The following is a 20,722-nucleotide window of genomic DNA, read 5'->3' as shown; positions in this document are numbered from 1 at the left end:
CAAACAAATGGAAACATCATATCCCACCATCTTCACGTCAGCATACTCACGGATAACTGCATCGACTGCACAGCCGAGCGCCAGTTTGCCCCGTCCGCCTGTTACCCGCATGTCCCAGCTGATCGCTAACTTCCCGGTCGGTGTATCCCCGCCCGCCGGCTGCTCGCTGAAGTTCCTCTAATGACGTCAATTTGACGTCACCAGAGTCGTGATCTATGGAGTGCTAACGAGTCGCAGACCGCCGGCGGCAACAGAGGGCGAGTTCGGAACTGGTCGGCCGGCGGGCACGGCGCCGACGACACGAGGCCAGGTCCGCCCCGCGTGGTGTGCCCGGCTCGAAACAGTTCCATAATCCAAGATTACTTTACTACTCCCATAACCTGCAATGAAGGGAATTAGCGAGCGAGCGCGGCAAGCAAGCGAGTTTATCTGTGGCTTGACGGAAAAACATACCTAGTGGGCGAAGCGAGTGCGACTCGGTCAAGTGGCGCTTCCTGTGGTTCTAACTATCAGCAGCTAGTCAAAAATGAGAAAAAATGAAAATAGTTTCTACCTTCATCAGCAATAGGTTTAGATACTGCCTGCTGCCAAATACCGTTCATCACTTTATTTGACCGAGAGTCCGAGATATTGACGCTTAGCCCATGAAATAGGTGCCTATCAATGAACATAGGCCTCATCATATTAGCCGTTTTCACGACGGGCTATCCGGTGATTGCACCTAATTTGACCAAATATGCACCTAATCTGCACCAAATGTGCACCAAAACCAATTGTGTACCAGATGGCCGTCGTGAAAACAGCTAACTATTATCACGATTGCAATGCCGAGGAAAAGGCAGCGCTTCCAGTAGGCAGTAGTGCTAGTGTCAGTTTCAGAAAATGTACGTCCAATGACCGTGGCTAAAGCCCAATACTCACGTCCATTGCCCGTCCGCGAGTTACCTAAGTGTGGAACTACAAGTCGATTCTAGGGCTCTGATTGGTGACTTTGGTCGGGGGATGACGCTTATAGCATGACGTCACTCGCGTACTTGGCCGGACCAACGGCGCGGCGCAGGCGCGCCGAGCCAACCCAGAGGCTCTCAAACTCAATTGTATAGATCCTGCGCATTGAATGGCGAAACTTCGGCGAGTTCGCTTGAGTTTGGAAGCCCCTGCCAGAGAACTGGAGACGGCCGGATTATTTGCTGGACAGTGAGTGGGCAGCGCAGATGGCGATTGACGGTGCCAAAAAGATGATAGGGAAAAAGGGGTTGAGACTTGAGCAGTGAATTATAAGCCTGTTGCATAGCTGAGTGGTAAATTGTAAAATACTTAAGGTTTGATGAGATGCAGTGTAGTTTAGCCGACTCAGGGGCATTCTGCCGAGTTATGTAAGGCGGAAGGGTCGCAACTCGCAAGTCGTTTGTTTACATGATTGCCTGATTAAAATGTAAAGCGTACCTAATGTTTAGTTGATAATACAGCGAGGTTGGGCATCTGCTCAATCCATTTCTTCTCTGCAATAGTGCATTCGCCACTGTAATTAATTCGGTAAGAGGCACTGGGCTGCGCCGCCTGTTAATTATTCCGAAACCACCAGTGAATTGTCACAGTCACTCACAACAATACGAATCGTTCAGTCGTGCGCTGGGGGCCCGCCAAGTTTGAGTGTGCTGCAGAATGCAGACTGGACCGCCGAGAATATAACACTTCCGTCTCCCTGGGCGAGCGGCGCATTGGAGCCGAAGGAAACTGCTTCAGTTTTTTTTTTGTGGGGAAGATACCCATGTTTGAAAATTATGTTCTGGAATGATGCGATAAGGAAAAGGACGGTTTCTTGAATTGAGGGCTGTGGAGAAGAAGCAGATTTTCTCATTTGCTACCCGATACAACGCGAAAAGACGCAAATGTTGCACATTGGGCTTAATAAGTCTAATAAAAGATAAGGGACTTCGTGAATCATGCCTAACTGACCGCGACCCAGTTATTTGCCACTGCAGGTAGGTACTAGGTAGGTAGATACTCATTTGTAAACAGAGTGTTCCACCAACCCTCGCCAGAAATTCAATCAGCAGTTGCTTATCTTAAAACGTTTGAGTGCACCTAACAACCTTTAAAAATGACGTCCTCCCTTTTAATGGTTCGTTCGAAGACACAAAGCCAGAATCAGCCAAGCAATATCGGAATCCATTGCGCAGTGTGTCGACTGTCGGATGTGCCCATCCACACAGCACAGCACACACTGCTAAATGCAGGTACGCTCACCTACACATTAGGTATTCGAAGGACTTGATAGCTCATACACATGGAAGAAACTCATGAAATGTGATTAATAGCTGCAGCAGAAGTTTGGCGTCCGATGCCTCTTCGCCAAGTTAAGACCATGCCAATCTCGGCCAGTCTGCCGCCGCGCCGGCACTGGCCGTGGTGTGACGTCATCCGGCCGGCTCGGCGCTGGGTAGTTCCACACTTAGGTAACTCGCTGCCCGTCCTGAAATGTGCAAGCCAGCCTTTGCCCATCGTCCGAAACCTGGCGCACCAGTTCAGAAGTGTTGATGATATCGTTTTTTTAGTTTTAACTCGGAATAATAGCCTCGGAATAAATCACTCACAGGCTTGAATCGCGAAGCGGCCAGCCCTCTTTCCACAGGTCAAGAGGGTCAAGGCCAAGGTCAAGGCTGGGGTTGGGTCAAGAACGTCGAATTTCTGCTATTTCTGCTTCGCTGCTTCACAGAGGTGACAACAGTTGACAATCATAAACTTTTATTTTTGGACAAATATGCTTAGATTACTGGGCGTAAAAGATTGAATTTGGCTGAAAAAAAATGGAGGTGATATAATTAGTGAGATAAATCATAAGAGCAGCAGCTTTCTAGTGAGAAAATGCCTGAAAAGATAACTTTACTACGATGAAGGCTGATCTCGATCTTTCCTTTCTCTCGCATATGGCTGCATTTGGTAGCTGACCGTTGCTTGCGTGAGCGGCGCTCCAGTTGCGAAACAGCAAATAATCATGTTCACTGTAGTCAGAAAGCACATCATGTTTGATATTGACAAAATTGAAAACTTTAAGTTAAATGCGTATATCATAATAAAATGAAGGGTCAAGACAAGACGTTTCACAAAATTGATTCTGGAAAAAACTACATAATTTTATAAACCAAAAATGAATGAAAATAATCGCTGACAAAAACTGTTCCTGCTTATGCTGAATTATGAGCAGGCTCTGAACACCATCTACAAAGTTTACTTCGTTGATCAAAATTGAGGCATCAATTAGGCCATTAGCATCATTTATTTATCACGTTAAAGGTTAAGAAATATGAAATTTAACTTAAATATTAGGGAATAGTATTTATTGCATCAAAACCACAATGTTCGCATCAACATGGTCAACAGGAGGCTGAGGAGGAGGCCTTGACGGCAACATTTTCAGAAACCTGGACCCAATGATCTGATTTATTTTACAAGAACTGACTATGGAGGAAACAAATAGTTATGCCAGTGATGAAGACGAAGACTTGTGTGTGGTGTGTTGTAAGGACATTCAAATATGTAGCATCATGGATTGCCAACATACGATATGCCATGAGTGCTCAACCAGATTACGAGTCCTCTGCGGGAAGTTGGAATGCCCAATATGCCGTCAAAAGACCACAGTGGTAAGCTTATTCAGAATGAAATTGTATTTTGGTTTATGTGCTGTTAATGTTTGCCTTCCTACCAACATTTACAATAATGACATGCTTCATTGACTGGTGAACAAGCGAGTGGCAAGTCGTATACTATTGCATGGTGTTTCTTGTCAGGTGAAGGCAGTGTAAAGCCATTTACAGGATATCATGAATGATACCTCAGATGATCCCTCAGAACCTCATCAATGCACTGAAGTGATGGTGGACGTTGTTTATTGGTTTTCTTTTAAGCATGAATCTAGCTCAAATTTGTTTTTGCTGATTGACTAAGCCACTGCCCATGTTGAGCAGATCAGTGCTCATTATAGTCCAGACATATGCTTTCTGAGTTGCCACAGTATCCAGCTGCCCCCAGGTGCTAACTCCCCTTGCCTGGCCGTCTTCCAGGCGCTGTTTTCCAGCCAGCGGGGCCCGTTCCAGAGCCTGTTCCGGCGCTCTCTGTACATGGACGAGCGGTACCAGCTGGCGTTTGAGGACGCCGGCGCGCGCCAGGAGTTCGAGCAGCTGCTGGCGCACCAGTGTCCGCGCTGTGATGGCGCCGGGCCGTTCGGTACGTTCGCGCAGCTGCAGCAGCACGTGGCCAGCGAGCACGAGCTCTTCTACTGCGACATCTGTGTGACCCACCTCAAGGTGAGGGGCTGAGAGGGGTGCAGGTGTGGGGGAGCTGTGGCTGGTCTCGTTCATAATTTGTAGAATATTTATGCGTACAGGTTCGTTAGTGAGGCCTGTTCATAGGCTGCCACAGGATCGTGGAGTTACCTTACGATCATTACTAGTCACATTGTGCGGTCGACCGTGTCACCGTACCAAATGCTTTTAATTTCTTTGACATGTGCAAAGTCAATTTTTTTTTTTAATTCTTTTTTTCTATTCTATGATTTTTTTTGTCAATGAGAGAACGACTGAAAAAAATAAGTGACATTTTTGCAATACATTGTGGTATGGTTTGGTGGGTTTTCAGTTCATTTACGTTGGTGTATTTTTTATTACGGAGCGAGCGAAGCGAGCGTAGTCTTTCCTTAGATTAACGGAAATTTCTGAGTATGAGCGGCCGGCCGGCCGGCCGGCCGGCCGGCCGTGGTCACGCTTTTGCGAGGCTTATATCTCAGCAACCACTTGACCGATTTACACGCGGTAATTTTTGTAGGGTAGCTTCATTCCTTCTACCAAGTATTGGACTATTCCCGATGCATGTGGGTGACCCCTTATGCACGTGCCACGTGCAAAACGAAGAGGTGTCAATTTTGTAATTGTTGCAATATCTCGGTAACTACTTGGCCGATTGCGCTGAAAGTTGGCATGTAGGTAGGCACCCACTAGGCACTGCATATACATGTGCCAGAGTTGGGGTGCTGCTGCACGTGCGCACGTGCAGGGGTCGTTTCCAGATCTCGGGAACGGCTGGACCGATTGCGCTCAAATTTGGTACACGGTTAGGGACCGGTTAGTAGGGTGCCGTGCACAAGTCAGTTGGGACCCATCTTGCACGTGCGCACGTGCAGGGTGCCGCTTCCAGATCTCGAGAACGGCTGGGCCGATTGTGCCCAAATTTGGCACATCGCTAGAGACCAGTTAGTAGGGTGCCGTGCACAAGTCAGTTGGAGGTACCCCCTCGCAATTTCGCACGTGCAAGGCCCACCCTCTCGCTCGCTCCGTTAGTCGCCCCAAAAGGCGTTATACTGGTTCTAATAGGTCGCTGGTAATTGCTTAGGAACTCGACGCGTAATATTATTCGCGTAATATTTTTTGTCAAGAAACAATTATCTTGCTTTTTCATGATATCAGAGCAAACATAGATTTTCCCGCATTCCGCAATGCCATGCGAACGCAAAATAAGGATGTTTTGTTTTGGTTGCCACGGTAACCGTGTCGGCAGCATCACCTGGCTAGTGTATCACCCGGAGCGCCTCTGCCCAGTTCTCCATCATCTCAGTACAGCGGGCGTTACTCGTGCCCTTATGAGGGCCACTGTCAGCGCCAATATCGGAACATGAAAGGATGCCGGTTATTACCGGACAGAGGGCTGCCGCCCGGCGGAGAATACAGAGCAGGGGCACGAGCGATGCGCCGACACCCGCCCGGTAATTGTGCTGTGAACGATACACAGCCGGTGATATTACCCGGGCCGCATTTTCCCAATGACGTAAATAGGCGATGATGATTCCAGGTTACTCTATGTTATCAGCGGTTTTACTACTGGGATGTGGCATCTTTCAGCTGTGCAGGCGCTGGCAGTTTGCGCCTTTAGCGCCGACTTTTGCTTATTGATTGATGTAACCTCGGTGTATCAGCTGAATTATGATCTGGTGTTGACGCCGATAACCACTGTAGTCCGGTCGCTGTCACGGTATCTCTCTCTCTCCCTGTGACGTCACAGCTGTTCAACAAGGAGCGCAAGCTGTACACCCGGGAGCTACTGGAGCGTCACCACCGAGAGGGCGATGCCGGAGACGACTCCTACAGCGGTCACCCGCTGTGTGACCTCTGTCAGCAGAGGTCAGTGACCTGTGACGTGACCTCTTCAGTTGTCAGTATCCTGTGACCCTTCAGAGGTTAGTAACATGTCCTTTAACCTGATGGACAGCTGCAGAGGTCAGTAACCTGACCGCCATAAAAGGTATCCGACCCTCGCCCGGGACCCCGGTCCGCTGAGTGTGCTAGGTAGCTCTGCTATCCGCTGAGTGTGATATGCGTAGCTCCGTATCCCGCGATGGAACATTGGGAGCTACCCGTTACCGGTGATATTGATGGCGTCGTTTGCGAGGATCAAAACACAATTGACTTTAAGTTGAGAGGTGATTTTAGAATTACGTTTGGTTACGAATACCGCTTTCAATCAGTACGGCTGCTTAACTGTCGCAAATATGACTTCATTTCTAGCTGACTCTCTCCGGCTTTAAATGGCCTCTGGCCTCTGGTTAATTGTTTTGTGCGCAATGAGTGTACATTTAGGCCTCTTCAAATACGGTTACGGAGGGTCCACTCAGCTTTGTTGGATACCCGCAGGGGGTAAATGGAATACTGTCGGGCTGCCGACCTCTAGTCAACTCATTCCACGGGGAATAGAGATGGTTACAACATATTGGGCGATACCCGAGTGCGCAATTTCCCAGTTTATCTCCGATCGTAACAGAACGTGTGCTGTCTGTAGCCGTCGTCAGGTTTTAGTCCATGTGCGACCGTGCCTGATGCACGAAAGATGTTCTGTTTCTAAACTAGATTGAACGCCGCCATTGAGCGGTCCCCACAGAGAGAGAGAGCTCCATTGCAGGCTGTCGGCGCCAAGTTTTCAGACGGTTTTCAGCCGGCGCTGAAAGCCCGTATTGAGAGCACGTCTGCCATGAACTCCGATAACATTGAGCGCCGACTGCGGAGAGCCGGGGCCGACAGGGCGGCCGTCCGGGCGTGCCCGCCGCCCCCGCCGGCCGGCCCGGCCCGCCGGTCAACAGCACACCCACAGCGCACTCACTGGGAGGCCATTTGTCCTATTGGCCGGCACGGGGCCGCTGCCAGTGCTGTTGTATTCGGACCGGTGCTTCCAGTGCTTTCAGTCGACTTTTACAGGCAGGCTGGGATTGAGCGCGCGCGATACGAGCGAATGGTCCCCTCATCGACTGATGGCTTTAAGATTAAAGGCTTTGTTAGATCTACGGCTGAGAGTGGGCATAGACATTTCGACATTTGTGAATTAGCGCGCCTACAATGTCAGCCTTGTGCTTCACACCACGGCTCATTTTACTGGTGACCTTGTTTCATGACTTCTGACTACAACTGTATGTACACGGCGGGGTAACGGTTGTTAACTCCCCGTCCCCACGTACCCCGCACTCCGTCTCTGCGCATGCGCTCTGACCTCTGACCTCTGCGCCCCTGATCAGGTTTGTGGACCACGAGGAGCTGTACATGCACATGCGCCGCGACCACTACCACTGCCACCTCTGTGAAGCCGACGGCCAGCGTGCCTTCTTCCGGTCAGTGGGGGGACGCCGGAGGGGGGGGGGGGTGCTGCTCTGGTGGGAGAGGCAACGGCGCTTGAGTTTGTCATCTGACACCGAGACTAGTCGGCAGTGTTGACTGTTAATCATCTACCTAGTACAGTTTGAAAGCTGTCATAACTATGAATGCTATTTCCTGGCTATCATGCCTTTATGATTTAGGTGATATTCATTGTTAGACCAGTACATGTAGTCTTCTTAAATTTTTGGCATGGTTGTAAGGAAGTGTCAATTTAAGAGATTGTATTGCATTTGTGACATGAGCGGGACCCTGAGTCAAGGTTTCCGTTTCCAGTGACGTGACGGAGCTGCAGACCCATTTCCGGCGGAGCCACTATCTCTGCGAGGAGGGAGAGTGTCGCGAGAAACGGCTCATCGTCTTCCGCACAAACATCGACCTGCAGGGTAACACACGGGGAAACGGCAGGGTAACACACGGGGAACCGGCAGGGTAACACACGGGGAACACTCGGGGAACGGGAGGGTAACACTCGGGGAACCGGCAGGGTAACATACGGGTAACACACGGGGAACCGGCAGGGTAATACACGGGGAAACGGCAGGGTAACACACGGGGAACACTCGGGGAACGGGAGGGTAACACTCGGGGAAACGGCAGGGTAACACACGGGGAGCCGGCAGGGTAACACACGGGGAAACGGCAGGGTAACACACGGGTAACACACGGGGAAACGGCAGGGTAACACACGGGAAAACGACAGGGTAACACACGGGGAAACGGCAGGGTAACACTCTGGGAACCGGCAGGGTAACACACGGGGAAACGGCAGGGTAGCATACGGGGAACCGGCACGGTAACACACGGGGAACACACGGGGAAACGGCAGGGTAACACACGGGGAAACGGCAGGGTAACACACGGGGAAACGGCAGGGTAACACTCGGGGACAGTGTCCCAAAATTTGTAGATGTGGGTGGGAAACGACATCCAAATGAAAATCATTTTCCACTCTCACCTCCAGTTTTCAAGCCCAATTTTCCACTCCCAATTCCACCGAGAAGGAGCAATTGCGTGAATGGTTGTTTTGCATCTGTCACAATTGTAGAAAGATTAATATTTTTGATCATTTTCCCACTCTTTTTGGGCCTTACCTGACCGACAATTTTTCACTCTCATCCTTTTTTGGTCAGCAATTTTCCCCTCTGACACCCAAGCAAAAATATGATTTTGGGACACTGCTCGGGGAACCGGCAGGGTAACACACGGGGAGCACACGTGGAACCGGCAGGGTGACACACGGGGAAACGGCAGGGTAACACACGGGTAACACACGGGGAAACGGCAGGGTAACACTCGAGGGACCGGCAGGGTAACACACGGGGAACCTGCAGGGTGACACACGGGGAACCGGCAGGGTAACACACGGGGAGCCGGCAGGGTAACACACGGGGAACACACGGGGAACCGGCAGGGTAACACACGGGGAGCCGGCAGGGTAACACTCGGGGAACCGGCAGGGTAGTTAATTACGAGAGAATCGACTTCTCTAGTAAAATAGGGGAAATCTGCAGGGTTGAATGGGGGCCATGTTCGGCGCTTGGAGTAGAAGGGGTAAAGACAAGTACCTAGATATAAGTTCGACACTATAATAGAGTAAAGGCGAATGCTTTGGAACGAGAACGGCATATGTAGATTAAAGGGAATATGGTCTGCCACTGATTAAAGACAGTAAATGAATGGGGCTGGTATAGAATGCTGAAGCAAGCTGCGAAGAGTGTCTGCTTGTCTGCTGGGAAGACAATCAGTTATCGTGGAACTAAGGTTGTTTACACTCTGTTCGAGAATGGACAGCCTGAGCCGTGTACCAGCCAGCTCATGTCTCCTCTCCTGTGCCTGTGCAGTGATTGGTTTGAGTGTCACCCCCTGGTGATCGCTTCCGTCCCGTTTAGCTGCCCTCCCCGGTGTCTGGCTCTGCTGAGCTGTGGGTGGTGACGCCCCCTCCCCCGTCCCCAGCACACCGGGCGTCGGTGCACGCGGAGGGCTCGTCGGGCGGTGTGGCGGGCGGCCGGCGCCGGCAGGGTCCGCCCGTGCTCACCCTGCAGTTCAGCTCCGCGCCGGCCGGACGACGACGCCGCGCAGAGAGGTGGGAGGGGAGAGAGGGAGGAGAGAGAGCGGCCGGAATCGGGCCGGGAGTCGCCGCGGTCCGTGCTCCAATTCAGCAGCTCTATGAGTGGGATGTCCAGCCGGTTGGAATTTGGCACGGTTATTGCGTTACATAGAACGCATAGAGTAGCGCTGGTGCTTTTAACAGTGGAGTGGTTCCCAATTGTGTCCTGTAATTGAGATTTGGCACCGGCAAGCGTGCATCCTTTGAGCCTTCGTGCGTCAATTACACCGTACGGCCTTCATAACTCGTCAGGTCAATCGGACGGTCTTTATTACCCCGTATTGAAGCGGGTTTTACGAACTAGATATTGCCAACATGTGCCTCTCTTTGAAGGGATTATTGCTCGTCTTTGTCATGGCTATCACGGGCCGTGTTTCACGGCACGACGCTGCAGTGCGCTGCATTGGTGCAGCATTTGAGACGAATTTTCCTCCACGCTCCAGAGTTGGCGAGCGTCCGAGTTTGTTGATGTTTCCCCGCCGATTCGCGTAGCGCGCTGGTAGCGTCGTGCCGTGAAACAGGGCCACGGTATCGTCGTTCATCAAATTCCACATATACCCATCATTTGTTTATTTCAACGTCTCGTCGACCTCATGGCACTTATTTAGCATTTTATAATTCTGACGATTCTCTGTGGCTAAGATTTTTGACGTCCTTGTTATCACGTCATCTCTGTGTTTCTAATAACACGTCTATTATGATCATGTCTTTTGTGACGTACAGCGTCCCTGTCTCTTATACCGTGGCTATATTCTATTCTGGTTTCTCTGACACGGTCTAGTTAGTTCCATCTCTCTTTCACTGACTCTGACCCCGTTCCGTCTTTCGTTTGGAGTCTGAGTTGTATTCCCGTTTGTGTATGTACCAGGCGCGCCTTACAGTGCCAGTCTCCCTGCTCGTGTATTGCAGGCGCGCCTTACAGTGCCAGTACTCTGACGCCCCGTCTCCCTGCCCGTGTATTTCAGGCGCGGCTCGCCGGACCTGCCCGTGCAGTCGCCCTCCCCGTCGGCCGCCCCGGTCCGTATCGACAGCAGCCTCTCCGAGTTTCCGCCGCTCTCCCCCGCCGGCGCCGCGACGCACTCCACCTTCTCTTCCGCTTCCACCTCCGCTGTAACATCGACAGGAGCCGCCACACCCACGTCTACAGCGCTCAGCTTCAATATGAACCGACGGCCAACTCACACCAACGTCACCATCAACGTGAACCGCCGCACGACCGGCAGCAGCGGCGGCGGCGGGAGCGGTGCACAGGCCGGGGTGGGGTCGCCCACCGGGAGCCAGCCCCGCATATCTCAGGTACGGCTCCCGGCCTCAGCTCCCGTGTGGCCGTCTCTGGGGAGGGATGCGGGAGCAGAGTTGGTAATGAGACGTCGGATGGTAGAGTTGGGATGGAGGACGCCACATTTAGTTTCCTATGGTTTGGAGGCAGCGTAATGGACGTCTAGCGATTTTCACTAGCTTAGAGAACTTAAGTGGAAATGATCGACCGTTTCCTCTCGGCTGTGTGGAACTTATTCCCCTCTCTTACTCTTCCATATTTGTTCCCTTTCTTCAGCTCTGCTATTATCGCAGTTCTCCCCTCATTTCCTTTGTCTTCCATTCCCCTCTCCCCCCCCCCCCCGCCTGTCTCCCGGTCCTCCCGCGATCGCTCGCTCTCCCTCCCTCCCCTCTAACGGCCCTCGGCTGTCGCCGTTTGCAGGTCTCGTCGTCGGGTAACATCACGATGCAGAGTCCGACCATGGAGCAGCCGCCGCTGATCCGGGGCGGCCGCCTGGTCACCGACCTGGAGTCGCTCTACGGGACGCGGCAGGAGCCGGCCTCGCCGCCGCCGCCGCAGCAGCCGGGTACTCAGCAGGGACAACAGCAACAGCAGCAAACTCAGCAGCAACAGCAGCAAACTCAGCATCAGGGGCAGGAGCATCAGCAGCAAACTCCGCAGCAACAGCAGCAGCAGCAGCAGCAGCAAACTCCGCAGCAGCAGCCGGGACGGCGGCAGGGGCTGGCCGAGTCCCCGGTGGAAGAGGCGCCCCCTCCCACCCCTCCGCCACCTCCGGCGGCTGGTAACCCTGCCCCGCTCCCGCCCGCCTCCCCTCTCCCGCCGCTCTCCGCCCCGAGAAACTACTTCGGCACCAACAGCGTGCGGTTCTCGGTGGCCGGCGGCTGGCCGGCCCCGGCCGAGCTGCGGACGGCCGCCGTGCGGCAGCTGGCGGCCGGCGGCTGGCCGGCCCCGGCCGAGCTGCGGACGGCCACCGTGCGGCAGCTGGCGGCCGGCGAGTCGGCGGCGGCGGCCGAGCTGCGGCCGCGCTACTGTCCGCCGGAGAGCCTGCAGGCACGCAGCTGTCGACTGGTCAAACTGGCGCGCGACCTGTGCCGCTCCGAGGAGACGCTCAGGGACTTCCGGCAGCTCTCTGGTGAGGCACAGGGGAAAGGATAGAGCGATGTAAAAGCAGGGGGAGAAATGTAAGGGAAGAGAAAATGTGGAAAATGCACGCCGGGGGCGCGTCATTAGATGACGTTGTTACGCTTCCGCGGCATCCAAAGTTTACTACATTGCCGTGTCTCATTTGTGGCACCTGTGGCGTATGTATAACACCCATCTGGCGCGAGCTGACACCCCTCTGGTCCCCGTTTCAGCCGAGTTCCGTTGCGGCCAGCTGGCGGCGGAGCCCTACTACGGCCGGTGTCTGAGTCTGCTCGGTCCGGAGCGGCTGGCGCGTCTCTTCCCCGAGCTGCTCGTCCTGCTGCCGGACATCGACAAACAGACGGTATGTCCGGAACGGCGGGACAAACAGGGAAAACGGCAGGACAAACAGGGGACAAACAATGGGGTGTATGGCGGTTGTATCTGTCGTTGTTGTTGTTGTTGTTCTCCCTGGCTACCGCCAGGGCGGTAGTGTAGCCACGCGGCCCTTGTGCGTCGCGTGGCCGGCGGACAAGGCCGCCACCACGTCGGCGCGCTGGACATGGTGGGCCGCGCCGACGATGTTCCTCAGCGCACGGAGCAGGGGCCGAAAGGGCAGGGGCACTCCGGCAACACGTAACACGTCCAGTAACCTGGGTCTCCTCTCCGCTGCTTCGCCGCAGACTAGGCAGCGGCCCGCTGAGCATTTGGTGTCACTGCATTGGGCGCACTCGGTGGTTGGTCTTCGTTTAATTGGTTGGATGTATTATTCCGATCGCCCCCTTTTGTCTGACCGGAGCTGGTGGGTGTCAACGGCCTCCTCCCTGGTGGCGGCTCGGACCGTGGCGGAGGCGCGGTCCAGCCGGTACCAGCCGGCTGGCCAGTCCGCCTGCCACCTCCTCCTGGCGGACCGCGCGACAGCCCGCGTCAGAGTGCAGACGTCGACCGGGGTCGTATGCTAGGGCAACCCGGCGACTTCCTTAGTCAGGCCGTCCGCCCTCTCTTCCTCCGGGAGTCCGCAGTGGGCTGGGACCCATTGCAGCTCTATGATGCTACCGTCGGCCGCCAGGCGCTGGGGCTGGGCTCTGCCGTCGGCCGCCAGGCGCTGGGGCTGGGCTCAAAGTCTGGCTCCCAGTGGTGAGGTGTAGGCCGCAGCACCTCCAGCCAGGGGCAGCAGGGCCGCTTTGGAGTCGAGGCAGGCGACCACTGGCGCTCCCCTGCACCCGGCAGTTCGGCGACCGCCTCCCTCCAGAGCCGCCAGCAGCGCGGTGAGCTCCGCACGTCTGCTGGAGCAGTTGGTACCCGTACCTCCCATTCGTCTCCCTTCGGTGGGCGGAGCAAGGCGCCGCCACCGCCGTTCGCCACACGAACCTCCGCCGAGTCGTCTGACCAGGTCCAGACGGCCTCATCCGTCATCTTCCGGATGCGCTCCCCCGCCGCAGCACGGCAGAGCTCCCCAGATGCCGCGCGTCTGGCCCGCGGACCGAGGTCCAAATGGAACCGGACGGCAGCACTGTCGGTCCACGATGGCAGGGTGTGATGGAGGCTGGCCTCCACTGGAACCTCCCGGACCCCGCCACTGAGTTCAGAGAGTCCCACTCCCTCCGACCCTCGGTGGTACAGAGTCTTCGCGGGACGACCGCTTATCCCACCGACCTCAGCGGGTCGCCTTCCGGGAGAGATGCGGCGAGGCACCATTCTCTCGCCGCCAGGGTCTCGCGGCGGTACCGGGTGTCCGTCATCCCGGCCTCGGACATCAGAGCGTGGACGGGCGTGGACGCCTCGCACCCTGTCGCCGCCCGAGCCGCGGCACGCAGTTCTCCTCTGTATCAGCTCCGCGCGTGTTGGGGGCGTCGCCGGCAGCCAGGCGGCTGCAGCGTCTTCCAGCGCCCCCGACCCCGAATATGTACATCCGTTTGCGACAGTCCATCTGGGCCTTACCTGGGCACACGGTCTATCTGGGCTGGGGTATCCTGGGCCTGACACTGCAGGGTCAGGCCTTTTCGGTGTGATGAGAGCATTTCTGGTGAGTCACCGGGGCTGAGCCCATCCGGTGGACAGGCCGACCAGCCCCTCAAGCACTCATCGCAACCGGCTACGGGCGTGCTCTTATGGGGCATTCCCGCATGGGATAAAGTTGTCCGTCAAAAAAAAGTTACCCGTCCAGCCCGGCGCGGGGGTTTGAGGCGTGGAGGAGAAGGATTTGTATGTCCTGAGGATGGAAAATAGGGAACGGTGGGGCCGTGGGAAGACGTATAGGCTGAGCTTTCAGATATATTTTGCTAAGCATGACTGAACAATGACCATATCACGTAACGTCTGTTCTGTGTTTCTAGGAGCTGCTGGCGGCGCACGAGGCGCTGAGTAAGGACGGTTCACACCGGCACAAGTTCCTGCGCTGTCCGACGTGCTGTCAGATTCTGACGCTCTCCGACTGGGGCCGCCACTCGGCGATCCACTTCCGGAACGGCGAGTTCCCGCCAGAGTGTCAGTAGCGACGACAGCGACACCTATACTGCGAGACAGGGCGACATCTGCAGGGCGAGATCGGCAGTGCCTTACGGTGCCTTATCAAATGCGTTCTATTGATAGTTATACGCCGATTTAGCTGTGTATCACGACCGTTTTTGTACTGACGCCATCGCCACAAGTCGATGTTGAGTTTGTGCGATCCTAAAAGTGATCTAAAGCTAGTCATGAGCAGCTAATATTGCCATCGTGGCCAGAAAGACGTTGCGTCTGTAACGTTCGATGCAATATGTTACTTAGTTCGAATACTTAGTTTTGATTTTAGTGTTATGTCCCGCTATGGGTTTTTCTGTTTCGGATAGTTGTCTATTGTTAGCGCGTGACGCGTTTTCGTACCTTACTCGTGTTCGGCAGCTGCCGTTTCAGATCTGTTTGGCGTTCAGAGCGCCCGTTTACACAAAGTGTTGTGTTCAGTTGTGATGTGCTTGCCGAGCCTCTGCCTTCGGAGCTGCGAGTCCGCCGTTCTGGGCGGCTGCCTGGCCGGAAGTGCCTTATTTAGTTGTTGTTTTTCGACACCAAGCGCTGGGTCGCTGCGCCGAGATTTACCAGGAGCGGGCGGTAAGTGGGAAATATGTGCCACTGCCGCCCCCCCAGCTCCTCCGAGAGCTTACCCGACATAAATGAGCTTATTGATGAGTACAAGCTTTTGTGGCAGAACATTCTGTGTTTGCGTTGGGAGGGGTTGTGGGCTGGGTAGGCTGGCGACACATTTGAATCAAAACAGCCGCCCTGAGACTTGTGGAGCTTGAGAGTTGAGCATGACAGGCTGGCTGGTCGACGCGTCTCGGGTACTGCTGAAGGACTGATAGCACTGAAAGACCGTGATATATTTGTCATAATGATGTGCTCTCCAGAAACATCGCCTTGCGTATTGTATCCTTTCCTGCCGCATTCAATTAGCTTACTCAGCAGCCCGTTGCCCTTGGTGGCTTGTGAATACTTGGTAACGCCCACCGCTATTTATACACATTGCCCAGCACTATAAAGTTCAGCTGATCTTTTTCTCTCTGGATCTCGCTGTCTCGATTCCGTCGTTTCCCCGGGAGGTTATACCGAAATTCGGGCCGGGACCAGCAAATATGGGTTTCGGCGAATACCCAGCGGAGTACAACGCCAAGGTGCATGGGCCCTATGACCCTGCCCGGTGGTATGGCAAGGGTAAGTTCACCTATTAATTATTTTTTAGCATTTTCTGTTTCTCATGAATGACACGGCTGCGCCATAGATGCCTCTCTGATACTGGTTTATGACATTTTGGCGTATATTTCAATGGAATTACATTAATATCACATTAATTTATGTTTAAATGGTTTCCTTGTGGTTAAGATAGTTGTAAGCTATTATTTTGATGCCAAGTTTGATTGGTCGGCAAATCTGAAACTCGATTGCAACACATTTCCCATCCATCAGAGCATTTTTTATGGGAGGCTGTATCAAAAAGAATTATAAAAGCAACATCAAAGCCACATATGGTAGCTGAATATTAATTCCATATCAATAGTGGGCTGTGCACACTGTATAGGATACAGCACTGAACTCTATAATGTGGAATGCGCATCGGCCGCCAAATGGTGTCCAACGGTGCCGCCATGTTGCGCAGACCAGAAAGCGGCCGCCGCCTGTGCTGGGGAATAGGGAATTCGGGACCTCGATTTACGTTTGCGGTCGCTGCATCCGCTACGCTCAAGCTATGTGGACACGGAACCCGGCATCTTACGCAGAATTGAGTGGAGAACAAGATGAAATCCTAAAAAATCATCAGCTATAAGGAACTTATACGTTAAACCCTTATAAGTCAATGGGGAAATATGAAAATTGTTATTTTGGCGCCGAGAATGATCTGAAACTATCTCAAGCATATAAAATCATGATTTCATGCACTCTTTGCAAGGTTCTATGCTTCATGTTTGCATTGTTGCCCTTGCGTGACGTCATTCGTGACGTCACAAGGGTCACCATTTTTCTTCAATAACTCCCGATCAAATTGAGCTAGCGAGTCGGGAAAGCCACCAATGGACTCAGGAAGACCTGCCGAATCGAATGATATGCGACATGACCTCTTTCGACCAACTTCGTGACCTGGGGGTGCTGACCTGACCTTGACCTGAGGTCAACACCCTAAGTTGACCTGACCCGAACAAAAAGTATATCACTCGATGCGCCTGAGCTAGCTGAACACGATGATGCCAAAATCGCGGCTCTACGGCCATTTTTGGCGAAGTTATTTACCAAAAACCGAACCCGTGCCTTAGATCACTTGACCTGACCTCAGAGGTCACCGGTTGACCTGAGACCCTTACTTTTTTTTTGACCTGAGACCCTTACAGCGGGTTCCTACCAGTCACTCTGCATTATACTTTGCCGCATACGACCACTTAACCGTTTAATTCAAGTTTAATTAGCGGTGCATTAGCGAGGTGGGTTCAATCAACCCCCTCGGCCGGGGCAAATGTAGGTCAGGTGAGTAAATTTGAGGAATTCTGAAGATACGATCGTGTTCCCCACTCAATTCTGCGTAAGATGCCGGGTTCCGTATCTACGTAACTTGAACGTAACGGATATGGCGGCCGCAAACGTAAATCGAGGTCCCGAATTCCCTATTCCTCAACACAGGCGGCAGCCGGTTTCTGGTCTGCGCAATATGGCCGCCACCGTTAGACACTACGTCCAATAGGGTTGAAGCGGCATTGCTCCCCTGTGGGATACAGTGAAAAACTATGTGACGAATGAATGCATAGGAAGACCATCGGCCATGTATGTTGGTTGTTCTGCCAATGATTGGCAAGATGCCAATATAGGTAAAGTTGAGAACCCCAGCTTTAACTGAATGTCTCTTACTTCAATTACATGCAGTTTGATTTTCCCCTGTAGCTGTGGCAAGCTTTAGAGCTGCTGGTGACAAACAAGCCTCCCTCCAGATTCCAGGACAAATCTTCTTATGGCTGTTTCAACTAGAAGAAATGAAATAAACATAACTGACATAAGCTGACATAGCCTGAGTCCTGACCTAACCAAGCACATGGTAGCCTTAGTTTGACTCAATTTGGAAGTTTAGGAAAAAGGTTAATGATTAAAGATTTGCACTGACAAAAACATGCCTAGCAGATAATGTTACCTCCCTCTCAAATGACTCAGTGTATCAAATATTGTGCTTCCCCTCTTGACTAGGCTCCCCCAACCAGGCTATCTACAAAATTACATCAACCTCAGTAGCTCAATGGACATTGGCATTATCTCACCTCTGGATAGCCAGTAACACTCAGACTGAGTGTAGCTCACACTCAGTCTGTGTTGGTCTCTCCTATAGCTCACATTCAGTCTGTGTTGGTCTCTCCTGTAGCTCACACTCAGTCTGTATTGGTCTCTCCCATAGCTCACACTCAGTCTGTGTTGGTCTCTCCTGTAGCTCACACTCAGTCTGTGTTGGCCTCTCCTGTAGCTCACACTCAGTCTGTTGGTCTCTCCTGTAGCTCACACTCAGTCTGTGTTGGTCTCTCCTGTAGCTCACACTCTGTCCTTTCTCTGGCAGCCGACACTCCGCTGGCTCAGACCAAGCTTGGTGAGCTGGGAGCGTGGCTGGGACGCCGCCAGAAGTCACCCCAGGCCGTGACGGCCGCCGTCAGCCGAGGTGAGACACAGAGGAAGGCACGGCAATCGGCCGCTAATGGCAATTTAGAACCTGATTTGTCTCAACCCATTGTGTTTCTCCATCATATCGCCATTTTTATCACTAACACTATCATGGGGGTCCTTTTAATGAAATACGGCCACAGTGGTATTTTTAGCAGATGCCATGTTTGTTCTTGTACCGTTTGATCACAAAGCTGAGAGGAACAACTCGCCACCTATCTCCTCTCCTCTGACCATAACGTGAAGCCTATGGCTCCCCTGAGCAAGATAACCGCCCTCACTTCTGGCCTCTTGAGGTCTGCAGACTGCACAGGTCCTTGTAGTGCACCTGTGTTTGGTGTCTGGGCAATTTAGAACCTGATTTGTCTCAACCCATTGTGTTTCTCCATCATATCGCCATTTTTATCACTAACACTATCATGGGGGTCCTTTTAATGAAATACGGCCACAGTGGTATTTTTAGCAGATGCCATGTTTGTTCTTGTACCGTTTGATCACAAAGCTGAGAGGAACAACTCGCCACCTATCTCCTCTCCTCTGACCATAACGTGAAGCCTATGGCTCCCCTGAGCAAGATAACCGCCCTCACTTCTGGCCTCTTGAGGTCTGCAGACTGCACAGGTCCTTGTAGTGCACCTGTGTTTGGTGTCTGATCGGTTCTCCCGTCCTGGGTCCGGCTCGTGACTGTGTTCTCTGTGGCTCCCCCACCCGGCAGGCTACTGGCGCTGGCTGCACAAGTACGTGCACCCGAAACGGTCTGGCCTGACGCCGTTCCTGCAGGTGATTGCCGCCTCCTCGGCCTTCTTCTACGTGCTCAACTACACCAAGATCAAGGCGCACCGCATCCACAAGTACCACTGGTAGACTCAACGGGCCGACACCGGTGTCAGTGTACGTTTCAGACCGGTGTCAGTGTCAGTGTCCGCCGGTGTCAGTGATAGCGGGGACGGTGTCGATAGGAATACGTGAGAATATACAACTACACACTGCGTGGATTGTGTGTAGTCCGCGTTACTGGAAGCGCGATGGTACCAGTTTGGTGTCGGACGGCGTACAGCTAGACCAGGTGGATGTCGGAAATTGTAGAGGCTGGCAGATCAATACTGGCAATAGCCCATCCCGCTTTGTTCTCTGTTTTGTACCACAGTAGTCCCAGCCTGGTAATTCGCTCCCTGTGAACTAATTTACATTTGCTGAATAGCGGCTAGCGTGTTCCTTCGAAAGTGTCGAGTAGGCGGGTAGCGTGCTCGAGAATAATCAATAATCGTTCTGATACTGACTGTAGACAGCAGGCCGGCCGAGTGACTTCACCATCCCCCCCCCATCCTACCCCACCGGATCCATTTCTGAGGCTGCTAGGATCCGTTAGGATGTCCTGTCTTTACAGACTCTCCCAGAGACCATGTCCAATAATCCAATCCAGATGTATTTATCCCCCGCGGGGCCGGCCGCTCCGTCCCATAGCCTATCCGATGTGCCGCCACCTGTCAGGGCGGCGGCGGGAGGCAGCCGCGGCTACACCTTGATGGCGCGCAGCGACTGGTTGAGCTCCTCCAGCTTGTGGATCTGCCGGATGAAGTAGTCGCCGTACCGCTGGGCCACCTTGGTGTCGGCGATGTGGATCATGTCGCCGTCGATGTAGAAGTCGATCTGCGGCCGACAGGGAACGGGACGTACAGTTACTAAAGGGCCGGCACCAGTACGTTCCTGAAGGCTCCGTGCCGAAACATTACCAATAGTCATCCTAGCATTCAGAGCACAACTAAATGGCTGGAACGGCGAGTATTACCTGGGGAGGGATTAGTGTGGCATGTTTGAAGTAGGGTATTTAATTACATATTTTACAATACCTGTTTTCAAACACCGTCTGGGTCATCCAATCCCAATTCTCTCTGATATTGTGACGATGCCGCCAGTAATTCCCCGCTGCCCTGACCCCCACTCCCACCTCCCTGCTCTCTCACCTCGGAGTCGGACTGGAACTCGCCGTCCAGACCGGAGGTGCCCCCGACCACACCACGTTCTTCATCTTGTGCTTGAAGCACATCAGATAGGAGCGGAACACGTCGGCACTCAGACCCATGAAAGTGGCCATCTTCTCCACCGGCATGGTCGTGTACAGGCGCAGATAGCTGCCGGAGAGGGAACGGACCGTCACAGATAGCTGCCGGAGGGAACGGACCGTCACAGGTAGCTGCCGGAGAGAGAGAGAGAGAGAGAGAGAGAGAGAGAGAGAGGAGAGAGAGAGAGGAGAGAGAGAGAGAGAAGAGAGAGAGAGAGAGAGAGAGAGATAGAGGAGAGAGAGAGAGAGAGAGAGAGAGAGAGAGAGAAGAGAGGAGAGAGAGAAGAGAGATAAGG

At 53.3% G+C, this 20,722-nt stretch overlaps 3 protein-coding genes across 3 annotated transcripts; 2 read left to right on the top strand and 1 right to left on the bottom strand.

Moving 5' to 3' along the window:
* Positions 1-3,238: 3,238 nt before the first annotated feature.
* Positions 3,239-15,388, top strand: LOC122376445 (E3 ubiquitin-protein ligase ZNF598-like). The gene is made up of 10 exons (XM_043356318.1): positions 3,239-3,647; positions 4,068-4,310; positions 6,058-6,176; positions 7,559-7,651; positions 7,971-8,080; positions 9,651-9,780; positions 10,770-11,100; positions 11,504-12,215; positions 12,439-12,569; positions 14,542-15,388. Exons 1-10 carry the CDS (start codon positions 3,465-3,467, stop codon positions 14,698-14,700), a joined length of 2,211 nt encoding a protein of 736 aa, XP_043212253.1. The 5' UTR covers positions 3,239-3,464; the 3' UTR covers positions 14,701-15,388.
* A 322-nt stretch (positions 15,389-15,710) lies between these two features.
* LOC122376443 (putative ATP synthase subunit f, mitochondrial) lies at positions 15,711-19,355 on the top strand. Its single transcript, XM_043356315.1, has 3 exons — positions 15,711-15,892; positions 18,264-18,362; positions 19,080-19,355. The coding sequence occupies exons 1-3, from the start codon at positions 15,814-15,816 to the stop codon at positions 19,226-19,228; spliced, it is 327 nt and encodes a 108-aa protein (XP_043212250.1). The 5' UTR covers positions 15,711-15,813; the 3' UTR covers positions 19,229-19,355.
* Positions 19,356-19,774: 419 nt separating this feature from the next.
* Positions 19,775-20,528, bottom strand: LOC122376442 (eukaryotic translation initiation factor 3 subunit L-like; the record flags this gene model as incomplete). Its single annotated transcript, XM_043356314.1, is given in 3 exon segments — positions 19,775-20,014; positions 20,329-20,372; positions 20,375-20,528. Coding segments are annotated over 3 exon segments (333 nt in total), but the record flags the coding sequence as incomplete, so codon positions are not given.
* Between the last annotated feature and the right edge of the window lie 194 nt (positions 20,529-20,722).

Source organism: Amphibalanus amphitrite, unplaced genomic scaffold (assembly GCF_019059575.1).
Source record: "Amphibalanus amphitrite isolate SeventyFive unplaced genomic scaffold, NRLGWU_Aamphi_draft 002140F_arrow, whole genome shotgun sequence".
Classification (NCBI taxonomy): Eukaryota; Metazoa; Arthropoda; class Thecostraca; order Balanomorpha; family Balanidae; genus Amphibalanus; species Amphibalanus amphitrite.
Note: the sequence above shows the minus strand (reverse complement) of the source record. Positions and strands in the feature narration are given on the sequence as shown.